The sequence below is a fragment of the Vidua macroura genome, chromosome 3 (genome assembly GCF_024509145.1).
Source record: "Vidua macroura isolate BioBank_ID:100142 chromosome 3, ASM2450914v1, whole genome shotgun sequence".
Taxonomy (NCBI): Eukaryota; Metazoa; Chordata; class Aves; order Passeriformes; family Viduidae; genus Vidua; species Vidua macroura.
In genome coordinates, this window is record NC_071573.1 from 32,487,034 (window position 1) to 32,505,981 (window position 18,948).

General features: G+C 40.6%; 1 protein-coding gene across 1 annotated transcript in view; it reads left to right on the top strand.

Moving 5' to 3' along the window:
- The first annotated feature begins 2,987 nt into the window (after positions 1–2,987).
- Positions 2,988–18,948, top strand: part of XDH (xanthine dehydrogenase) — a 48,561-nt gene continuing 32,600 nt past the window's right edge. Inside the window, exons 1-8 of the mRNA XM_053973050.1 lie at positions 2,988–3,165; positions 10,071–10,128; positions 12,413–12,509; positions 13,606–13,714; positions 14,778–14,904; positions 15,697–15,758; positions 17,567–17,635; positions 18,442–18,510. Coding sequence (XP_053829025.1) covers positions 3,112–3,165; positions 10,071–10,128; positions 12,413–12,509; positions 13,606–13,714; positions 14,778–14,904; positions 15,697–15,758; positions 17,567–17,635; positions 18,442–18,510 — 645 coding nt within the window. The 5' untranslated portion in view covers positions 2,988–3,111. The remainder of the gene's footprint in view (positions 3,166–10,070; positions 10,129–12,412; positions 12,510–13,605; positions 13,715–14,777; positions 14,905–15,696; positions 15,759–17,566; positions 17,636–18,441; positions 18,511–18,948) is intronic.

Consider the following 18,948-nt stretch of genomic DNA (forward strand, 5'->3'; position numbering starts at 1 on the left):
GGTTTAGCAACAGTGGCTCCAGAGGGGCAGTGGGCACACAGAGTGAGTGTGCAGACACTGGAAGCTTGATACAGGGGTTACTGCATTAAAGCACTGACTTGGGACTCTGTTCTCCTTTGTATTTGCTTTAAAAATTGCTCCTTGTAAATCCCTTCATAGAATTCTCTTCAGAGTCACTTGTACTTTCTTCCTTCCTGTTTCCTGGAAGAGGAATGTGAGAACAGAGCAACAAATCTTCTCACTTCTGTTTGTTTTAAATCTCCTCCTTTATTACTCCTGGCATTGTGTCCTTGTTGTACTTTCATCCATTTACCTAATTCTGGCAATAAACTCCTGGCAGGAATGGTGTATCCAAAAATTTCACTGTATTTACTGAGCTACACATATGATCATCTGCAGAACAGATTATTAATATTATTATGATTGTGACAGCCAGGTCTGCAGGATTAACCAGTCAGAATTAGGAAAGTCAGATGCTTTTAAAGAAAAATATATGTTCTTGATGAATATCAACTGCTTTCTGAGCTCTTTAGTGAGTGAATGAGACTGCAGGGAATTTTGAATTTCTAAAACATTCCCATCTCAGAGTTATGAATGGGCGAAGGGATGATTTCTGAAATGGGAAGCCTACTAGACTTTATCTGACTGGTAAGTCAAAATACTTTGTCTCATAACTAATTTTTGTTTGATTGAGGGAAGCTTTCTATTTTAGCTCACTTTAGGGAGTTCTGTGTTGAGGGTTGATGATTTTGTGAGTTGGCTTTCTTTTGTTTTCACTTTCTTTTCCCTGATTTCTGTAATCCTCTGTTCTGTTTCAGAGCAGATGGGATTTAAAAAAATGAACAAGAGATTGCAATAGCACATGCTCTCATGCTCCAGAGCTATTAAGGCACGAGGAAAATTTCTGTTCTGTATGTCTTGGTTCTCTGCCTTTGCAATGGGTATAGTAATAGACTATCCCATCTGGGTGGTGAGAGAATGAGTGAATTTGGTGCTGTGTGATCAGTCACTCTGTTGAGATGAATTCTGAAGTTTTAAATTACCATGTAATCTACATTGATTGCATTTATCTTTAGTTTTGTCTTAGGTATATAGTAGGTTGATGGATCAAATTCCTGTGATGGAATATAACGTGCTGTTTAGTGATTTAGCAGAAAGTTTACCTATAATGTTATCACCAAGGCTAGGCAGAAATTTGAAAAAGTGATTATATGATTGGAAGTGTTCTTTAAACCTAAGAACTGCATCATGCATTATGGAAAACACAGATTAGGAAACTAAACAAGTTTGATTTTGGTGTTAATGCTGTAATGGCTAGTTGCTTTAAGATTGCTGTAATAACATGTTATTTGTGGTTATGAGTAACAATTGTTATTTGAAATATTACAAAACTATTAATGAGTAGTAACCTTGTGTACACTAATTTTGAGATTGAAGCATGCTACATGAGGGTAGTGCTTGTATAAATTTTGCACAGAAATAGCAAACAACAGAGCTTAAGATTACTTGGAGAAAAGTGTTTTTTCTAGTACTCTGATATGGCAAAGTGGGAGGTGCCAGACAATAGGTGTCAGCACTGGTTCAGCTATGCACAACTTCACTGAAAACATGGATTAAGGCAGCTAGTTAAGGACAAATTTGCTGTGAACTCTACTTTCAGCAAACTGAAATGCCTGTAAAGAAGGCTGGAACCATGTTTGACATTTGTTATAAAACAGGTTTTCTAGGGTATAGACTGGGAAACAGAATAAATGAGACAGAAGATAAAAGCTGATAAAAATAATGTATTGTATTCACTGTGAAATGTTTCTGTAATACTGAAGGAAAGGCTGTTTCTGAAAATTGTAATTTAATTAGGATTTGTTATCTCATGAATTATTCAGAGAGGTTCCTGAGAAGAAGACTTTGATATAGTGTTTTCCTAGGGATTTAAAAGAAATAATTAAAAAACTTAATCAAATCTAATTGAAACTGAAGAAGGAAAGCAAAATCACAAGAATCAGAATGGAGCAGACAGGATAAGGTACAATGCTAGGAAACTTCCATGCGACTTTGGAACTGTGCTGTTTTGTGGTGGAATTTTAAACTGGAAGCAGCTGTTTAGATATCTTGTTCATTAAACTAGTGCAAGTCCTATGAATTCTGCTATCATGTAGATGATTCTGCCAACAGCTTTGGGAGAAATAAACAGGAAATCTTCACGCAAAATGTGTGGTTGTGTAATGGAGAAGCCAGAAGAAACCACCACCAGGGAAATGGAAGACAAAAAATCCTTGGTTTTCCTCTGTGTTTCACTGGCAACATGCACCTAGGAACCTGGATGTGGGGATTAAGGCAAAACAGGTAAGACTAAATGCTTTAAGATCCCAGTGTAAACATTATGGTCTTAGCCCAGCACCTCAAAAGAGGTGCTGGATCAGAGTGTCAGTTTTCTAGAATTGCTTTTATGTGGACAAACACATACCTGCTTAAATTATGTCCTCCCAGGCAGAGGGTACTGCAGCTTTAAAACTGCAATGAAAAATAGTGAAATAGTCTTGCAGTCGGTTTAGCAGCAGATGTACACCTATCAAGGAGTTTTTTTAAATAAGCAGGTGCTGTCATTAGAGACCTCTGTGTGGTGAATGCCAGGTGGATGGCTGTGCACAGAACAAGGGAAACAGCTTTTTCTTGTCAATATTTGGTGAGAGAGAGCTGGGAGAACGCCCCCTCCCTCCCCTGAAGTTTGCATTGCATTGCAAAACCCTGTGAATTCCTTGCTAGCAGCCGTGTCAGTGGCACAAGGCAGTGCCCCAAGCCTGGCAGGATAATCTAAAGGGAATGCAGCTGAATTGTGATCCTCTGCTATATAAAAGGGGGCGGGTCACTCTGCTCGTTCCAGCTCCTTTTCTGTCATTAGGGCTGCTGGAGCACCAACCACATGCAGCTGGCACGCCTCTTCATTGCCTCTTATATAATACGGGGTTTCACAGGGCACCAATGTACAAATAAAGTCAAACATTGTTGAGGCAGACTCCTTGTGTTACTTGTGCTGGGCTGGTGCTCACTTTGGGCTGCTCTGACAAGGCTGATCTGTGGCCCTGTTTGAGTGAAGTTTGGAAGGTGGGCAGGATGGCTCCCAATGAGGCAGGAGATGAGCTTGTTTTCTTTGTGAATGGTAAAAAGGTAAGGAAGATTCCAGCTTTCTGTCCAGCTTGCTCCTGGATTGATTACTTATTTTTCTGGTAATTTTTTTCCTCCTCTTAAGTTTTCTGATAAGAATATGTGTTCCATGGCTTTTAAATATTAAATTGTAAAGACTACATATTGCATTGCTAAATGGCTTTTTCTCTTCTTTGACTTTACCTTGTGAATTATTCAAAGACTAACACAATTACATAATATTCCTTTTACATTTTAGATTTGTTGGCATTAATTTACTATAATTCTGATGTAAGTACTTTTAAATAAGTATGCACTGCTTAATATAGACATTTCTACTAGAAATAATTTCAGTATTTACAACAGATCTGGAAAATTTAACTCAAATGGAAGCATTCATATATAATTCATATGCTCAATAAGTAATTCTAACATCTGGTTTTTGAAAGGGATTTAGAAAAATGTTTATTCCCATTAACTGATACTGATTCCTGGCAATAACCTGAGAAGTGACTGTGTCTCACAAGAGGCTGGGGTGCTCATTGCACATGATGAACATATTTGAACAGCTTGTCCCAGAGCCCCCTTTCCTCAGTTTGGACTTTGCCTGGCTAGCAAGGCAGCCTTGCCTCTTCAAAGGCTTGTTACAAAAGTCAAAGCTGACTCTTTGACCAGCTACCAAGTTAATTCTGTTTCTGAGCTCAGCTCAGTGCTGCCTTCCCCACCTTCCCCTTGCCTAGACACTTGAACTTGTGCCAAAGCAGCTTCCTGCTGGGAAGAGGAGGGGACAGGGTTGCTTATCCATTGGTGTGGAGCCAAGAGTTTGCAAACCTTCCTTGAGCACTGCTTAGGGGTAAATCAGGTGGTATACTAAGTTTAGGCTAGACAATTAATTTTTTAATCCCTTGAGGGATCACAAAATACTCTCAGTTGGTTAAAAATCTCTGTGCCCTGCCTTAGAGACTGGCATGGGATTACTATACATTTTGCTTTCTTTTGGTTTTTCGTAGTAGTTTAATGTGGATGAAAGTGTAGCTACAATTAGGGGTTTTAGTTCTGAATTTGTATCCCAAACTGGATTGGAATTAGAACTTTCCAAGGTACTAGTGGATTTGATATGAATGTTTTGTTTTATTGAGACATTAACAGTTTACTGAGGAACAAAGATTATCAAGTGTGCAGTAAAATTTAGTCATGAAGTTGTTAAATGTAATCTGATGTAGAGCCCAGGCTTGTTTCTGAGGTTTCATAGAGAAGGATGACAACTAAAGCTTTGCTCACACAGATTAGTAGTGGTTCATATGTGTTAATTGACATATCAGCTGTTCATTGTTTTTAGAAAGAGATGAAAACTTGAAGCTCCAAATTAATTGTAACTAGCTAATTGAGTCTGGTAATTAAAACTGTGGCACAGGATGGTCTGTGAATTTTATCTGGTGAATTTTCTGCTGTGGTGGATGCAGGTGGCACACCATTAACTTGTCTTCTTGCTCTGTGAAGTTTTTGTAAGATGCCTCCTTTGTGAACCTCAATTTGTAGAGGGTGAACTTGGAGCTCCTTAGGTCTTGCATTAGGAGGTTGCCACAATTGTTAGGCAATCCAGACCCTGATACAAGCCAAGTGTCCTGTCTTGTTTGACTTTTTTTTTTCCTCCCCTCTGGTATGCCCTAATGAGAGAGAATTGTAGTTCTGATGCCAGATCAGCTGAGGTTCAAAACCAATAGGCCTCTCATGGTAGGTATGAAGAGTTTATAAACAAATTCCTACATGCAGTCACAAGTGGTGCTTCAGCACTGGCTGGTGCTCAGTTATTACAAGAGCACTGCTCTGTGTAAACTGTTAGAAAAGTCCTTCTTCCTGGAGAAAGCTTTTTGCTAACACATGAGAATGTCTCTTAGTCAAAGCCCAGAGCTGGCCTTGTGGGTCTCTCTTTTATACACATGGGATGAGGTGGGGAGGGGGAGAAATGGCAGCCTAGGCCCTGAAGGCCATCAGCAGAAAACAACCTGTTCATTTTGGATCTTCTGCCTGTCCTTGCTATGTCCTGCAGGTAATAAACCTGCTGTGAGTGACACTGGCCTTGTTCCATTTCAGCAATTTTTATGGAACTGCTGTTCTTGTTTACAAAAGCCATTTCTCAGAGCTGTGTGCATATGTAAAGGAGTTTATCATAGTGTGATCTTGGCAGCGTGGCTAAAAAAAAAAAAAAAAACAAGTGATGATTAATATTACCAATGTTACCAACTCATTTGAATGTCAAAGCTCTCTCAGCATCCTTTCCCACTGCCTCATTGAGCAGGCAGTTCTAGTAAAGGAGCAGATCTCACTTGCTCTACCCAGAGCCTCCAGTGGCTTTTTTTTTTTTCCTATTCCTTTCTTTGTGTGTGTTGCTAAAGTGTCTCAAGTTACAGCCCGACCAAATGCAGGTTTAAGAGAGAGAATTAGACTCGTGGGGCACTCTGATCTTTGGCAGTGTATGTGGAGTTTACTGGGACATTGCTGCACATGGAAGGAGTGGTGGGAAGTGCCTGCAAGTGCAATTCTACTGAAACAGCAGGTAGAAAGAGGGCAAGGGGAGAAGCAGGCATTAATATCTTCTCTCTGGTGACCAGTGGCAGAACCTGAGGAAACAACATCCATCAGGGGAGATTATGAAAAGGTTTTTCACCCAGAGGGTGTTTGGACACTGGAACAGGCTCCCCAAGGCAGTGGTCACAGCACCAAGTCTGACAGACTTCAGGAAGTATTTGGACAATGCTCTCAGGCACCTGGTGTGATTCTTGCGGTGTCCTGTGCAGTTGCAGGAGTTGAGCTTTGGTTTTAGTGGGTCCCTTCCAAGTCAGTATATTTTATGATTCTAAGGTAGGACATGGCTCTATCCATCTGGGATCCTGACTAAATACTCCAGCTGATTCACTGCAAAGAGTGTGGTAACATGGCCAGTGGGAAAGGTTATTGCTGTGTGAATTCATGCCAGCTTGACATTGCAAATGGGCTGCTGACATTCTGTCACTGTACAAAACCATGTGATAAGAGGTGGTTTGTAAGACAGGGACATGGATTGCAGCAAATTCTTCTCTCTCACATTAGCCCAGTCTGCTCTGTTGTCAAGGAAAAGTCTCCTTTGGAGCAGCTGAGCATACTTTACATTCAGGACTGTTTATTTTCAGCACCTGTTTACTTCACTGGGCATATAGCTTGGCACACTACTAACTCAAAGTTATCTTAATAGTCTGCCTAGACTAGAATGCAAATCAGCATGCTCCATTTAGAGCTAATAGTGGCAATTTTTCCTTGGCTGACACGTCTGTCTCATGCATATGTAGCATGTAATTTTAGTTTAAACACGTGGAGTCAGTATTTCTATTTCTATTCTGAATGCTAAGGGAGGATCTATGCTGGAAGCCACTTTAGATCTCTTACCACTTCCAAAGTCTGTGGGTATTTGATTGCTGATGGGACCAGCTAAAATACTGGATTTTTCTGAGCTTTGTGAACCTCTGGGTTCTATATAAACAGTGACTTATGAGCCTTCAGTGTGCTGGTTTAAAGCAGAACAAAATGTTCTCATGACCAGTAGCAAATTTACATTGCATGGTAGTATTCAGTTTGTTCATCTGTGTTCTAATCCTTTTTCCTAATAAATTAATTTGAAATCTCTCATTGACTTCAGGAATAACACACTGACAGATTTTTAGGTCCATGGGGACCTTTACATGTGTCTGGTCTGACCTGCTGTGTGGCAGTCTGGTTAAAACCTTTCACTTTCTCTTCTTGCAACTTAATGAGTGACCAGAGATTAGTGATTGTATGGGAGCTTGTCCTTCAGGAAAGCACCTTCTTCTCATTTATAGATCCCAACTGATGGAAAATTTAGCATGTTGTTTGGTAAACTAGGAAAGTTTGTTTTCGCTTTCCTTCTGTTCCTCTATTTACCTTGTTCAACTACTGTTCCCTTAATCTGAAAACTCTCTAACTTTCTGGGAATAATAATTTAAATATTATGCTTTGTGTTGTAAAGGCAAAGTTATCTGAATTAGTGAGAGGTGGGTAGAGAAGTTGGAAAACAACATATTTATTGAGATTGAAGTTTTGTACATAAAATTATGGGGAAGTGAGCTCAACATTTTTCTGGACTAGTCCATGCACTCTAAAGGTGTAAAGAACTGCTTCAGAACCTGCTCTGTGTGGTACTTACATGCACAAAGAACTTTAGGGCTAGGCTAGGCTCCCTGCTGAGGTGGATCTGAGTATCTAAAATTCCTAGAATCAGTAGGCAAACAGACATGTAGTACAAACACAGCAGTACAGAGTAAATTTGTTGAGAGTCATTTGACTGTCTGTGCCATCCTAACATTTTCAACAATGTTTCTTTCTGCATTTGATTAATAATTAAGCTGCCAAATGCAGAAAATCCAGTTTTAAATTGTTGAAATATGGCTGTCAATCTGATTCAGCTGCAATATAACATTTGATTAAAAAAAAAGACAAAACAAATTACCAAACAGTAAAAACTTACCAAAAGGGAACTATTTCTTTAACTGCAGTGTCTAAGTTGTCTACCCTACAACCACAGAAGGCAATGGATGGAATTCAGTTTCTTTCTGTACAAGGACACTAGGGGAGGTGAGCAGGATCTGTGGTATTGAGCTGTGATTTATATTGTACTGGGCATCAGACAAGACATGTTATCCCCACCCACAGGGCTTTAAAATATTTAAGAACAAATTACAGCAGGAGATTGCAACAGACCATTGGAGGAACAATATGTTGGAGGACAAACCAGCATCAACAACAATGAGCAAAAGGCAAGAACAGCAAAAAATTCTTACTCTGTGCTCAGCAAGAGACACTCATCAGCAAGCATCCTCTCACCAGGAATCTGAAGTGAAGAGAAATGACTCCTTGATCTCTGATGTGTGAGATTTGTGTTAATCCAGGATGTTCTCCAAACTCTTACCCATATTTCCCTCAGATGCCTAGTCTTGGCCAGAATTGCAGATATACAGCCCCAGTGGAGTAGTTTGAAGTGACTGAAGTAGCAATCCAGGGCTGCTGGCTAGAACAGAGTAAGGGTGTGGATTGTCTGGGACGTGGTGGGAGACACTTTCTGATAGAGTTGAGCAAAGCTTTGGATTTGGGACTTCACACATTCTTACATCCCTAAAAGTACATGGAGATGAGTGGTTAAATGAAAAACGAAGGACTAGGCCTGTCTTTTATTTTCTGCTTCCTAAAAAGAAGCCAGTGGGCCAAACTTTTAATTGCTTGCTTTGAGTACATAACCAAGCACTTCTTGGACTCTTTCAAGAAAACCTCTTGAGAGGTTTTTTTTTTTTTATATAAGCACAGGGAAGTCTTTAACCGTTCTGAAGTTTCTTCTCTGTGTCTGGCTATCTTGGAAGCTGCTTTGGAAGGGTTTGCAGTAGCCATTGGCATAGACATGAGGAAGAAACTCAGTGTGACAGTGGGAGTTGCTGGGGCTGGCTCTTTGCCTGTGGAATGGCTCTGAAAGGCCATTTGTCCACTCACAGTCACAGGGATGTTTGGAATTTCCTTCTCATGTCTGTTTGCCAAGGTGCTGCAGAGGGATGTATGGGCTTACTCTGAACTGGATGATCATGGAAGAGCCACTGCGTGCTTTTGTTCGTTTCTATGCGTCCAGGAGGTGAGGGAACAGGGGCACTCTGCTCTGAATAGCAGCAATGAGTGCTGCATGATCTACAACGTGACAGTCCCAAACTAGAATGGACTCTCTTTTTCCTGTAGATCCTCCCCAGTGAAGGAATGAGACATGCAAAAAGTGACCAGTTGTGTTTTGTAGCAGCAATTTTATCGGTTAATTCTAAACGAGTGAACTCAAACAGGAAGTATGAACCATGTCTCTTTAGGATAACCCTGTCACGTGTCAAAGGCATAAAACTGAAGCAGGACAGAGGCTGTGAAGGCTTCTTATCAGTGAAAAAAGAAAGTAAAAAAATTACTTGAACAAATGACCCCTGTTTCAGTTTGCCCTTCAAATTTGGAGTGATTAATTCAAATAAACTGTAACTATTGTACTTAGGACTTGCATAAAATAAGAGACAAGAACATGATTATATTCTGGCACACAGTGAATTTGGACAAGTTTCTTGAGACTTTATTAATAACAGGAAAAGGGGAAGACAAACCCTGTGGCAAGGGCAGAACTTTGGTTTCTGACCACTGGGCAGAGGTTAAAGTAAAATGTTTTATGTCTAATGGATAACTTCTAATAGTATGGATGGAGGTGGCTCAAAATACGCAGCAAAAATTTCTCCTTTCTTGGAATTTTGTATTCCCACATTTAGGATAGCTACTTTTGCAATACTGATTTATTTTAATGCTACAAGGGAAGGAGAAACTTCAGAGGATTGGTACTTGCTGTCCATCCTGCTTCACGTGTGTTGTCACATTACAATTTCCACTGTTGGGTTTTTTTTCTCTGCAAAACCTATTACAGATGCTCTTTCTGTCATTCTGTTTATCTGCTCAGTTTCTCTGTTTCTTCCAATAGTAAAAGAAAGGACAGAGTTCAGTTATTCAGGGTCAGTAAAGAGGAGACACCGTTTGGGACATGTCAGGAACTCAAGATTTGAGTGCAAAACACAGTTCTTTCTCTTCTCACTACAAAGTCTCTTTGCTATTTTTTGATGAAGGGTTTTTTCAGATTTGTCTCAATGTGCCATGACTGAAAAACTCAGATGTATGTAATGCATATACTTCCCTCTGACACAATAAATTCAAGGAAACATTGTGTCTGGGTACATGACCAACATGGCTGAAATAATCAGTGATTTTTGCTCCCTGCTTTGGAAAAGAAGTTGCAGAAAGGCCAGCTTTCCCCTTGAAACATACTTATCTATGTTGTAAAACATTTTGTGTTTATCAATATCTTTCCCTTCTTGCAGGTGGTGGAAAAAGATGTGGACCCAGAAACAACCCTGCTAACTTATCTACGAAGAAAATGTATCCAGTGCCAGAAAATACTGCAGAAGGCCTTAAATGCCTACAGCACTTCATAATTGTTTACTGTTCTCTCACTTCACTACTGGGTAGAGCTTTTGCATAGAGTGTAAGAGGGAGAGCTTTGCATTGTCTGGTATTTCTTGCTAGCAAAGATTACAGATGCTATTCCAGGCTTAAACAATAACAAATCTTAGATTATATACTTTACATGATTTATTAATACTTTAAGGAAAAACCCGTAAGTTCACAAAATTATAATAAGATGGAAAGGAAGCAATAATGAGATGGCAATAAAATTGAAGGAAATTTAAGTTTGTTCCACACAAATGACATTTTCTGGCTAAAACATCATATTGGCTAGCTAATATCCCATAACTTGATAATTCTGTGCTGTTTATCAGATGTCTCAGAGGCAGGGGTTCCCCCCCACATATCGTGGGTGTGTTCACATGAGCAGATGCAAGCAGTCACATTTCACCCCTGTTTGAAACTGGTCAACTTGTGAGTCAGAACAGCTGCAGGAGCTGAGTGGCTATTACTGTGATGACCAGGCTGGCTGTACCAGGTCTGGTTCCATAGGTTTCATTCCATGTTTTCTGAGTTTTTGTCTGGCCAGCTGGGTGTGTACATCTGCCAAACTGTTCACAGCTGTGTTGGTGTACCCATACCATGCTGCTGTGTTCCATTTGTCTGGGAGCTGAAGGAAGTATAGGGACGTGAATCACACTCCTCTTGGAGGTTTCCAGCAGAGCTATCAGCAGCTCTGTTTATCTGAGTATACCATGGATGGATAAAGGTCAAGAGGAGATGTAAGTGGCATGACTCTTGTTCCTAGGTGTGCCTGTCTTACTGCTAGAACTTGTGTCTAAGCTTGTAGATAAGTAATGCAAATAACTTTGTAAAGAGAGAATCTGAGCTCTTCAAAACCTGCTGATCTTCTACATGAGCATTCTGTTTAGGGTCAGACAAATACTTTGGGAAACATGTTTTATTGAGGCAGTTTAGCATTGTTGTCAAGAGAAACATTGGATGGTGTGGGAAAGCTTTATTTCTGCTCAATGATTGTATGAAAAGCAGTGGTGGCTTTAAGGACATGGTTTAATTGTGGACTTGGCAGCATTAGATTTGCATCAAAGACATGGTTTAGTGATGGACTTGGCAGCATTACATTTATGGTTGGACTTGGTGATCTTAGAGATCCTTTCCAACCTAAATAATTCTATGATTTTCTAGAAACAGTCAGTGCCCTACTGTTTGCAGTGCAGTCAAGATGAATTGAGTTCCCTCTATCACAGTGTCTGTTGCTTTTCCAAAGGCTGTGTGATATAGGGAAAGGCACTTATTATCTCAACTCAATGTGTCCATTGCCAATGAAATTAGCTGAGTTTTACCCCATCAAAAGTCTCTCAGCATTGGCCAATCCTCATTGCAATAAATAATAGTGCCTAATTAGCTTCTAATGAGTGAAGGAACCTAAGCAGAAGTGACTCAAGGAATTATCTCCTCAACTCCCTTTGCAGAACATTTGATGTAATTCCTGATTTTAAAGCATGGCCATGAGCTCAGCAGTCTGTGGAGGAATCTGCTTAGGCCAGGCCATACACTCTGTGAGCTCCCAGGGGTTCTGTGCATCTCCATGAGTTCTGGCTCTCAGTGTCTCCCTCCTATGATTTTATGGGACCCAGGCTCCTGGGGAGTGTGCTTGGCTGGTTTTGTCCCTCTCAGTTGGCAAGCTGTCAGAAATGGGGTGGCCAGACCATGACTTTTGAGATGCAGGTAGTTTGTGAGCAGTTCAAATGCAGCTCCCAGCAGTGCTAAACTGTGTAACCTGTAGGCCTGAGTGACTGCCCTGCCTGGGAGCCTTCTGGGTTGTAGGAGTCACCAGGTGTAGGAAGAAGTCAAGCCCCATCGCTGAAAGGTGCTGAAAGAGGATGTCACTGTGTGGCTGCATGCCTGAACAGCTCCTGCTCAACAATTGCCAGTGCTTGATCTCCCTTGTGTCATTTCCATTTCTGAGTCATGGAAAGTGAACGGGGACTGTTGCAGTTGAGGATATTTTTTATTTCTAAGAGTGTGTTGGAGTGTGGGCTGAGTCCTTATGAGGGGTTTGGGTGTTGATCTTAATAGTTACATGCCCAGGTTTTGAAACTTCGCTTATATTAAATTATTAAGCAGAAGAAATGAGTGATTTGCTTCCAGCAGGAAACTATTGCTCAGCCTTGATTGATGACTTGAGCAAGTTTCTGCCAACACTTTTTGTTTTCCTTAATTCCTGTTCTCTCAGTGGGCCTATGTGGAACCAAACTAGGCTGTGGAGAAGGTGGATGTGGTGCTTGCACTGTTATGATATCCAAATATGATCCCTTTCGGAAGAAAATCCTGTATCCTTTGCAATCTGAACTCTGCAACAGAGAAATAAAATGGGGACAGATCCAGGTTCCTGACATACCAGACATGGTACTATTTTTTTAAAAAAAGTTATATAATGAATGTTTCTGCCAAAACATATTTTTTCCCTTTCAGAACATAAGCTCAGAAGGCTAAGATACGAAAGTATTTTTTTTAAAGCATTGCACAACGTTTATAAGGAACTATTTCTTTGTGCCCTGCAGTATCTGCACTGATTCTAATGTAACTTTTTCCTGTGACAAACCATATAATGGTTATTGTGATAAAATCTTTATTGTATTATGACAATAATCTCGTTTCTGTATGCCAGCAGATATGAACTTTTTTCTCTACTTGTACTGTAACCTTCAAAATAATTTCCTGAGACAAATTTTCCTCCTGTTCTCACTTTAATTAATTGAAAGGGGAAACAATGGAATCAAAACAAAGGGGAACACAGAGAGAATGAGACAGAGGCAGGCCTCAGTTTAGTTTTACTGTGGGGAACAGAAAGCACTGAAATCTTTAATATATTTGGAATAATGCTTGGCGATACTATAACTTGGATCCTCTATGTGGTTCTGCTTAATAACATGGCCACGAATAAGATATCTTTAGGGTCATTATTCTGTCTTGATAGAAATGAAATAGCTACATTGTTTTGGCAACATTATTCTTTTACCTTCAGTCTAGATTTTTTGCTCATGTTTACCATCTAGAAACAGCTTTCTAGCTAAAAGACTGAGAACTGCAGGCTCTTAAGTAACTCACAAGCGTCCAGCTGCACGATATTTTGGTATTTGTAGTCTGCCCCTGCAAATTACGGGTTCTTGTACGGGTTCTGTATCTTAACAGGCAACAAGAATGTTTAAAGTTGCTATATCTAGGTGAAATCCTATGCCCAGATCAAACTGCAAGGGAAATTGAGTAGAACTTTGGATGCCCAGGTGCTGTAGGATTTGGCTTGTAATTAATTCTTGTATCACATCTACTTAAGTGCTCCTATTGTGTCCACTGCTTCACTGCTCCTGTTCCCTTTTTCCTTTGAGCAGCACTGTCGAATGAAATGACCTTAATGTACTGTTTTAGCCACCATACTGCCAATGCTTGTCTCTTCCCTATCTGTGCCCTGCATCACGTGGCTGTAACTACTGTTGAAGGCATAGGAAACACAAAATCCAGGCTGCACCCAGCCCAGGTAAGCTATTAATATTGGTAACTTTAAAACCCTCTATGGATGTTTTCTTTTGCTAATTAAACCTGTTCCAGGACACTGGGACCTCCACCATAATGCTAAAGCCATGAGGCTGACTCTTCACATGAGCAATCCATACTTGCAGGAGTGGCTAAGTGGCAGAATCAAACTCCTGAGACAATGCTACAGCTCTGTTCTGCCCCTAACAGGTTAACTCATGCTATCCTGGCTGAATTGCCAATGCTTTTGTCCTTGGGCTGCATGACTGTATTTGGTCTGCATCCTGGTCTGGGAAGGCTGATGTTGTGAGGAAAGCCAATCTAATGACCTGGAGCTAGGAAATCTGGGACAGGTTTGGGCTCTCCTATGGCCTTCCATGAATGACTTTGGTTTCTGATCTTGCGTAGTTAGGAACCCTCCCTGCAGTAGTGAAGTAAGTTTTGGTTCAGTGATGTTTCTGGAGTCTCAAAATATTCTTGGGGAGAAGGAGTGACAGGAATGTGCATCCTTGCTCTTCTAGCAAGGTGTTACAATGCGGACTTGCCTCTCTTTGTCATAGACCTGCTTCCTTAAGGTAAACTGTGATTCATCTCAGTTTGCACAGTGGGTAGGACTTGTGCTAGTATCTGAGGGAGTAAACAACAAAGTGAAAAATAAGTTTGATGTGCATGATTGGATGGCAGTCAATCTGGCCCTTGTTCATCTTTTCTCTCCACCCACCTGAAGATTCTGACAGCTAAGTTTTGAAATTCAAACTCAGGTCTTGGCAGGTAGCCCAAACCTTCCTAGCATGGTAAGGTGAATCTGAATCTGAAAAATTCCCGATCTCCTTGGAATCTTCTAGTGGCCCTCAGTCACATTTTGAGTTCAAAACCTAGGTGCAAACTTTTCAAGCTGTTCTCCTCTTTGAAGGCTTTCTCACAGATTAATTGACCAGAGAACATGTGATAATCTTAGCTCCTCTGTGATACTGGGTTTTGCTTTTAACAGAAGTGTAATAGAAACAAGCAAAACAATGAATTCACCTTGATATTATGGGCTAATTGTGGTTTTTACTTTCTCTCAGGAAAGAATAGCAAAAAGTCATGGGTCCCAATGTGGCTTTTGCACTCCAGGTATTGTCATGTCCATGTACACATTGCTTCGGAACAACCCCGAGCCCCGCATGGAGGACATCGAAGATGCTTTCCAAGGTAATATTCATAGCCCTGCAGGGGTGCAGCCTGTTCTGCTTTTATTGCATCTGCTTCACCCAATGGGATGGAGGTGCATCGTTATTTAATGTATTTTGTTAAAAATAGCTGATGGTGGTGAGGTTAAGAAGTAGCTTTTGCACTCGGAGGCTGGCCAGGTGCTATGAAATGAACGTCATAGTTTGTAAGCAGGGGCAAGTGGCCCAAGTCTGGGATTAGGAACCCACTAATCTTAACAACAGACCAAAAGGTGGTCTGTCATTGAGGGGCATGAAAGTGTTCTTGTTTATTCATTGTTGTCACAAGAGCCTGCAGAGGTGACAGAGAACATGTCCTTGAGTCAAGGACCAAGACAGGAATATGCAATGATGGAGTGGGGCAGAACCCAACTGTGTAAATCCTGTGAGAGGCTGCTGTTGTTGCTGAGGTTAGAGTCATTACTGTACTTCCAGCAGTGATCTGAGAGGAATGATGATGCAGGAGAAAGCAATCTCTATGTAATTCAGGAGACAGACTAGTTGGAATACTGATAAAACTCACACAATTAAGATAAATAAATACTGAATAAGACAGATTGAATTTGTTCTAAATGAATTTCAGTTTGAATTTCAACACAAAGGAATGGTAGGGTTGTTGCAAGGTTCCTAATGAAATTTTGTTCCTCCCATTTTTTTTCCTTAGCTGTATCAAGATTTGATATGCTTTTGTGAGAAACAATAGAGTATTTTAAAAGAAGAGAAGTTTTTTAGCCAAATGACCCAAAATCCTTATCCTTTTGCTCTGGCAATGCAGGGAACTTGTGTCGGTGTACAGGCTACAGACCCATTCTGGAAGGATACAGGACATTTGCTAAAGTAAGTGGCTTCAGATGATATTTAAAAAAAAAAAAAAAAACTGGAGAGTTGGCTGTCTTTCTCTCTGTTACTAAAATATGTCATGAACTCAAATGGGGAGGAAGGAAATAAATATGCTCCAATAACCCAGCTCCAACTCTTGACCTCTGTGTATGTGATTCATGTGTTAATAATTCAGATAGAGTAAACCCTTTACTCCCTCCACTTGCTGAGGACATGTAAATAAGATCCATCTGATGGTCCCTTTTTGGCTCACAGATAATCAGGCTCTGTAATGCTTTTCTGTAAGTCTCAGAAAAACTCACTCTCTCTGCATAGTGCAGCTTGCAAGCTGATCCTGGTGTAGACAAAGTGCAGAAGGTATGGTGCACTGGTAGGGATATGCTGTGGAGGAATCTGGTGAGGAATTTGCTTTTTTGAAAGGTCAGCTGCAGAGCAGGAATAGCTCTGGAAAGAAGCTGAAGTCACTATTTTATAGCTCTTGCCCAGAATTCTTCTGCTGCCTTGGGTGCGGTATGAAGCTTTGGCATAAATTTTCTCTAGTCCCTTTGTACCTGAAAGAGTGCTGGAGGCTGTGAAGAGGAGTAGGTTGTTATGTACTTCAGTGATTACCAGCCACTCATGGGTCTACACTGGCACTAAATATCAAAAGGAAAGAATTTGCAGTGATGCCCATGAATTTGATTTTATTATCCAGAATTGCAATCAACAAAAAAGAATACAAGCAGGAGTGAGATCCATTACAAATGGTTGATAAACCCAGTTGATAAAAGCCTACTTGGATTTCCAACAGGCTTTCCACAGTGTCTCACCAAAGGCTTTTAAAGACAATAGGGGTTAAGAGGGAAGATCTCGGTATGTCTGAAAGAGTAGTTAAAAGGCAGTAGAGGAAAAATGGCATATTTTTGCAGTGGATGGGGAGGTCACTGTTGTGGAGTTGTGTTGGGACCTGTGGTGGGAAATAAGGCTCTTGCACCTACCCCTAAATGTGTTCTAAAAGAGTGTGAGTAAGGATATGAGAAAATAAGCTAACAGATATAAAGTTTGGGTAGTGAAGGCAGGAACTGGCTTTGAGTAATTTCTGAAGGATTTCATGAACCTCAGACACTGGAGAATAGAATGGGATACAAACCAGAAAACACTGTCATGGCTCTTCCTACACTTGAGTACTCTGTGCAGTTCTGCTCCTCTCCTCTCTAACAGGGTATTGCAGAACAGAAGAGGATTCAGAGAACTGGAACAAGGATCACACCTGGGGCAATCTGACTTCCGTACTGGGAAGCACTGAGTGCCCTTCAACGTGAAAAGGAGATACCAGGGAGAGGAAGGGACTCTACATAGCACAAACAGTAGTTTCTGTTGACCTCTAATAGAGATCAACAGAATTGTGATTAGAGGTGGAATGTGAACAGGCATCTGCTATTTCCTGCCTCTCCCAGTAAAGTATCATTTCAAGAAATGAATAACAGGAGTCCGATCAAAAACAAAGGCAGATGGTCTCTGTGGTAGAGTATTGGTACTGTATTGTATGTGCTTTCAGCCTTCTCTGGGTGTCTCCTCACAGCTCCAAAGCTAATTGTTGAATGGTCAGAATAGTTCCAAACCAGAACAAGAGGTTTTTCAGTACAGTGGGCACGACACTGCAGGATATTGCCTTTCATTGGCAAGAGGAACACCTATTGGTGATTGGCACCTTCCTTCTGCTTTGGATATTTCTCTCAAGAAGGGATCAAACCTACTTCATTTTCTCAGAATCAGATTCCTTGGAATCTGCACATTTTTTCTCAGAACAGTTTTTATTCCCACAGGACATGAATGGCTGTGGCAGAGTTGCCAATGGCACTGGATGCTGTCGTAGTGGGAAGGAAAATACCATGGTAAGCTGAGTGTTAAAACCCATAACCTCAATTTTCAATATAGCATTGGAGTTTTAGTGTGTTAACACTTTGGAGTGTGTTAGTCACCTCTCTGGCTCTGCTGTGGTGCAGATACTCAGAGCTCTATGAGCTGTTTTTGTTGCCTGTCTCTTGGAAAATGCCAGGACTGTGCATGTCCTGATGAGCATGATTGGCCATCACGATGTGGGTTTTAAAACAGTGATGTTCCTTCTGAGTCTGCAAGGAGCAACCCTTCTGTCAAATAGCATGGTGACAACAATGTGTGACCAGCTTCTGGTGCATTGAAGTGATACATCTTCCTGTGAAAACAGGTCTAAATTCCCCACTGTGACCCTTCCCAAACTTTGTAGTCCAGTGATGAATGAAGCAATTTCCTCTCTGTTCCAAAACTGTAGAATTGGAATCTTTTGGAATATCTGGAGGGGAAAAAAGTTAATCACATTGTATGTATTAGCCTAGGTACAAAACAAATGAAGGAATGGAAAGAAGAAATTGGTGCTTAAGGTAGCGTGAGTATAAAATAAATTTAGGAAGCAGAGAATATAATGAAATGCATTACCATAAATTTCTAGGGAGTTTCTGGGGATTGTTTTTTAGGACAATGTTTCATGGAATATTCCAACAATTAAGACTGCTTGGAGTCTGTTCTTTCAAGCAGTTTATTAATGAAGAATGTTAGTGCAAATTACTGAAATCTAGGGATTGATAAGGACTATATTCTGTAAAATTTGCAATGTTCTGACTATGTTTAGAATAGCTGAAGTGTGCTTTTTTTTCTTCTTCAGAATGGGGGCTGCTGTGGAGGAAAAGCCAATGGTCCAGGCTGCTGCATGAATGGAAAAGATGACAGTGTGGTAAGGTGCCTCTCAACTAGAACTTTTCCCTGTATTTCTGATGCTTTAATGTCTTTGATCTGGCTTGTTGTATGCCCAAACCCAATGCTTTTATTTTAGCAATATTTATGCAGAGCAATTTAGACTAATTTATATTTTATGGTCAGAAGAGCATACCTCAAAAAAGGTATATTTGACATGATTTAACATGCCAGTGTGAAAGGGATGTCACTTTTGATTGACTAAAACATATTAGTGTGTTCAGGGTTGAGGATTCTGACAAGACATGCAGGAGAATTAGAAGAATATTACTGGAGAACCTTAAATGCTGACTCAGGTGGCATCATTTTGCTGTGTTTGCCATATTTTGCTCTATGAAATAGTAACAGGGATTTGAGTTGAAAGAGGAATGAGTTATGGTTATACGTGGAGAGCTTTCTCCTCAGTCATTAGCCATTT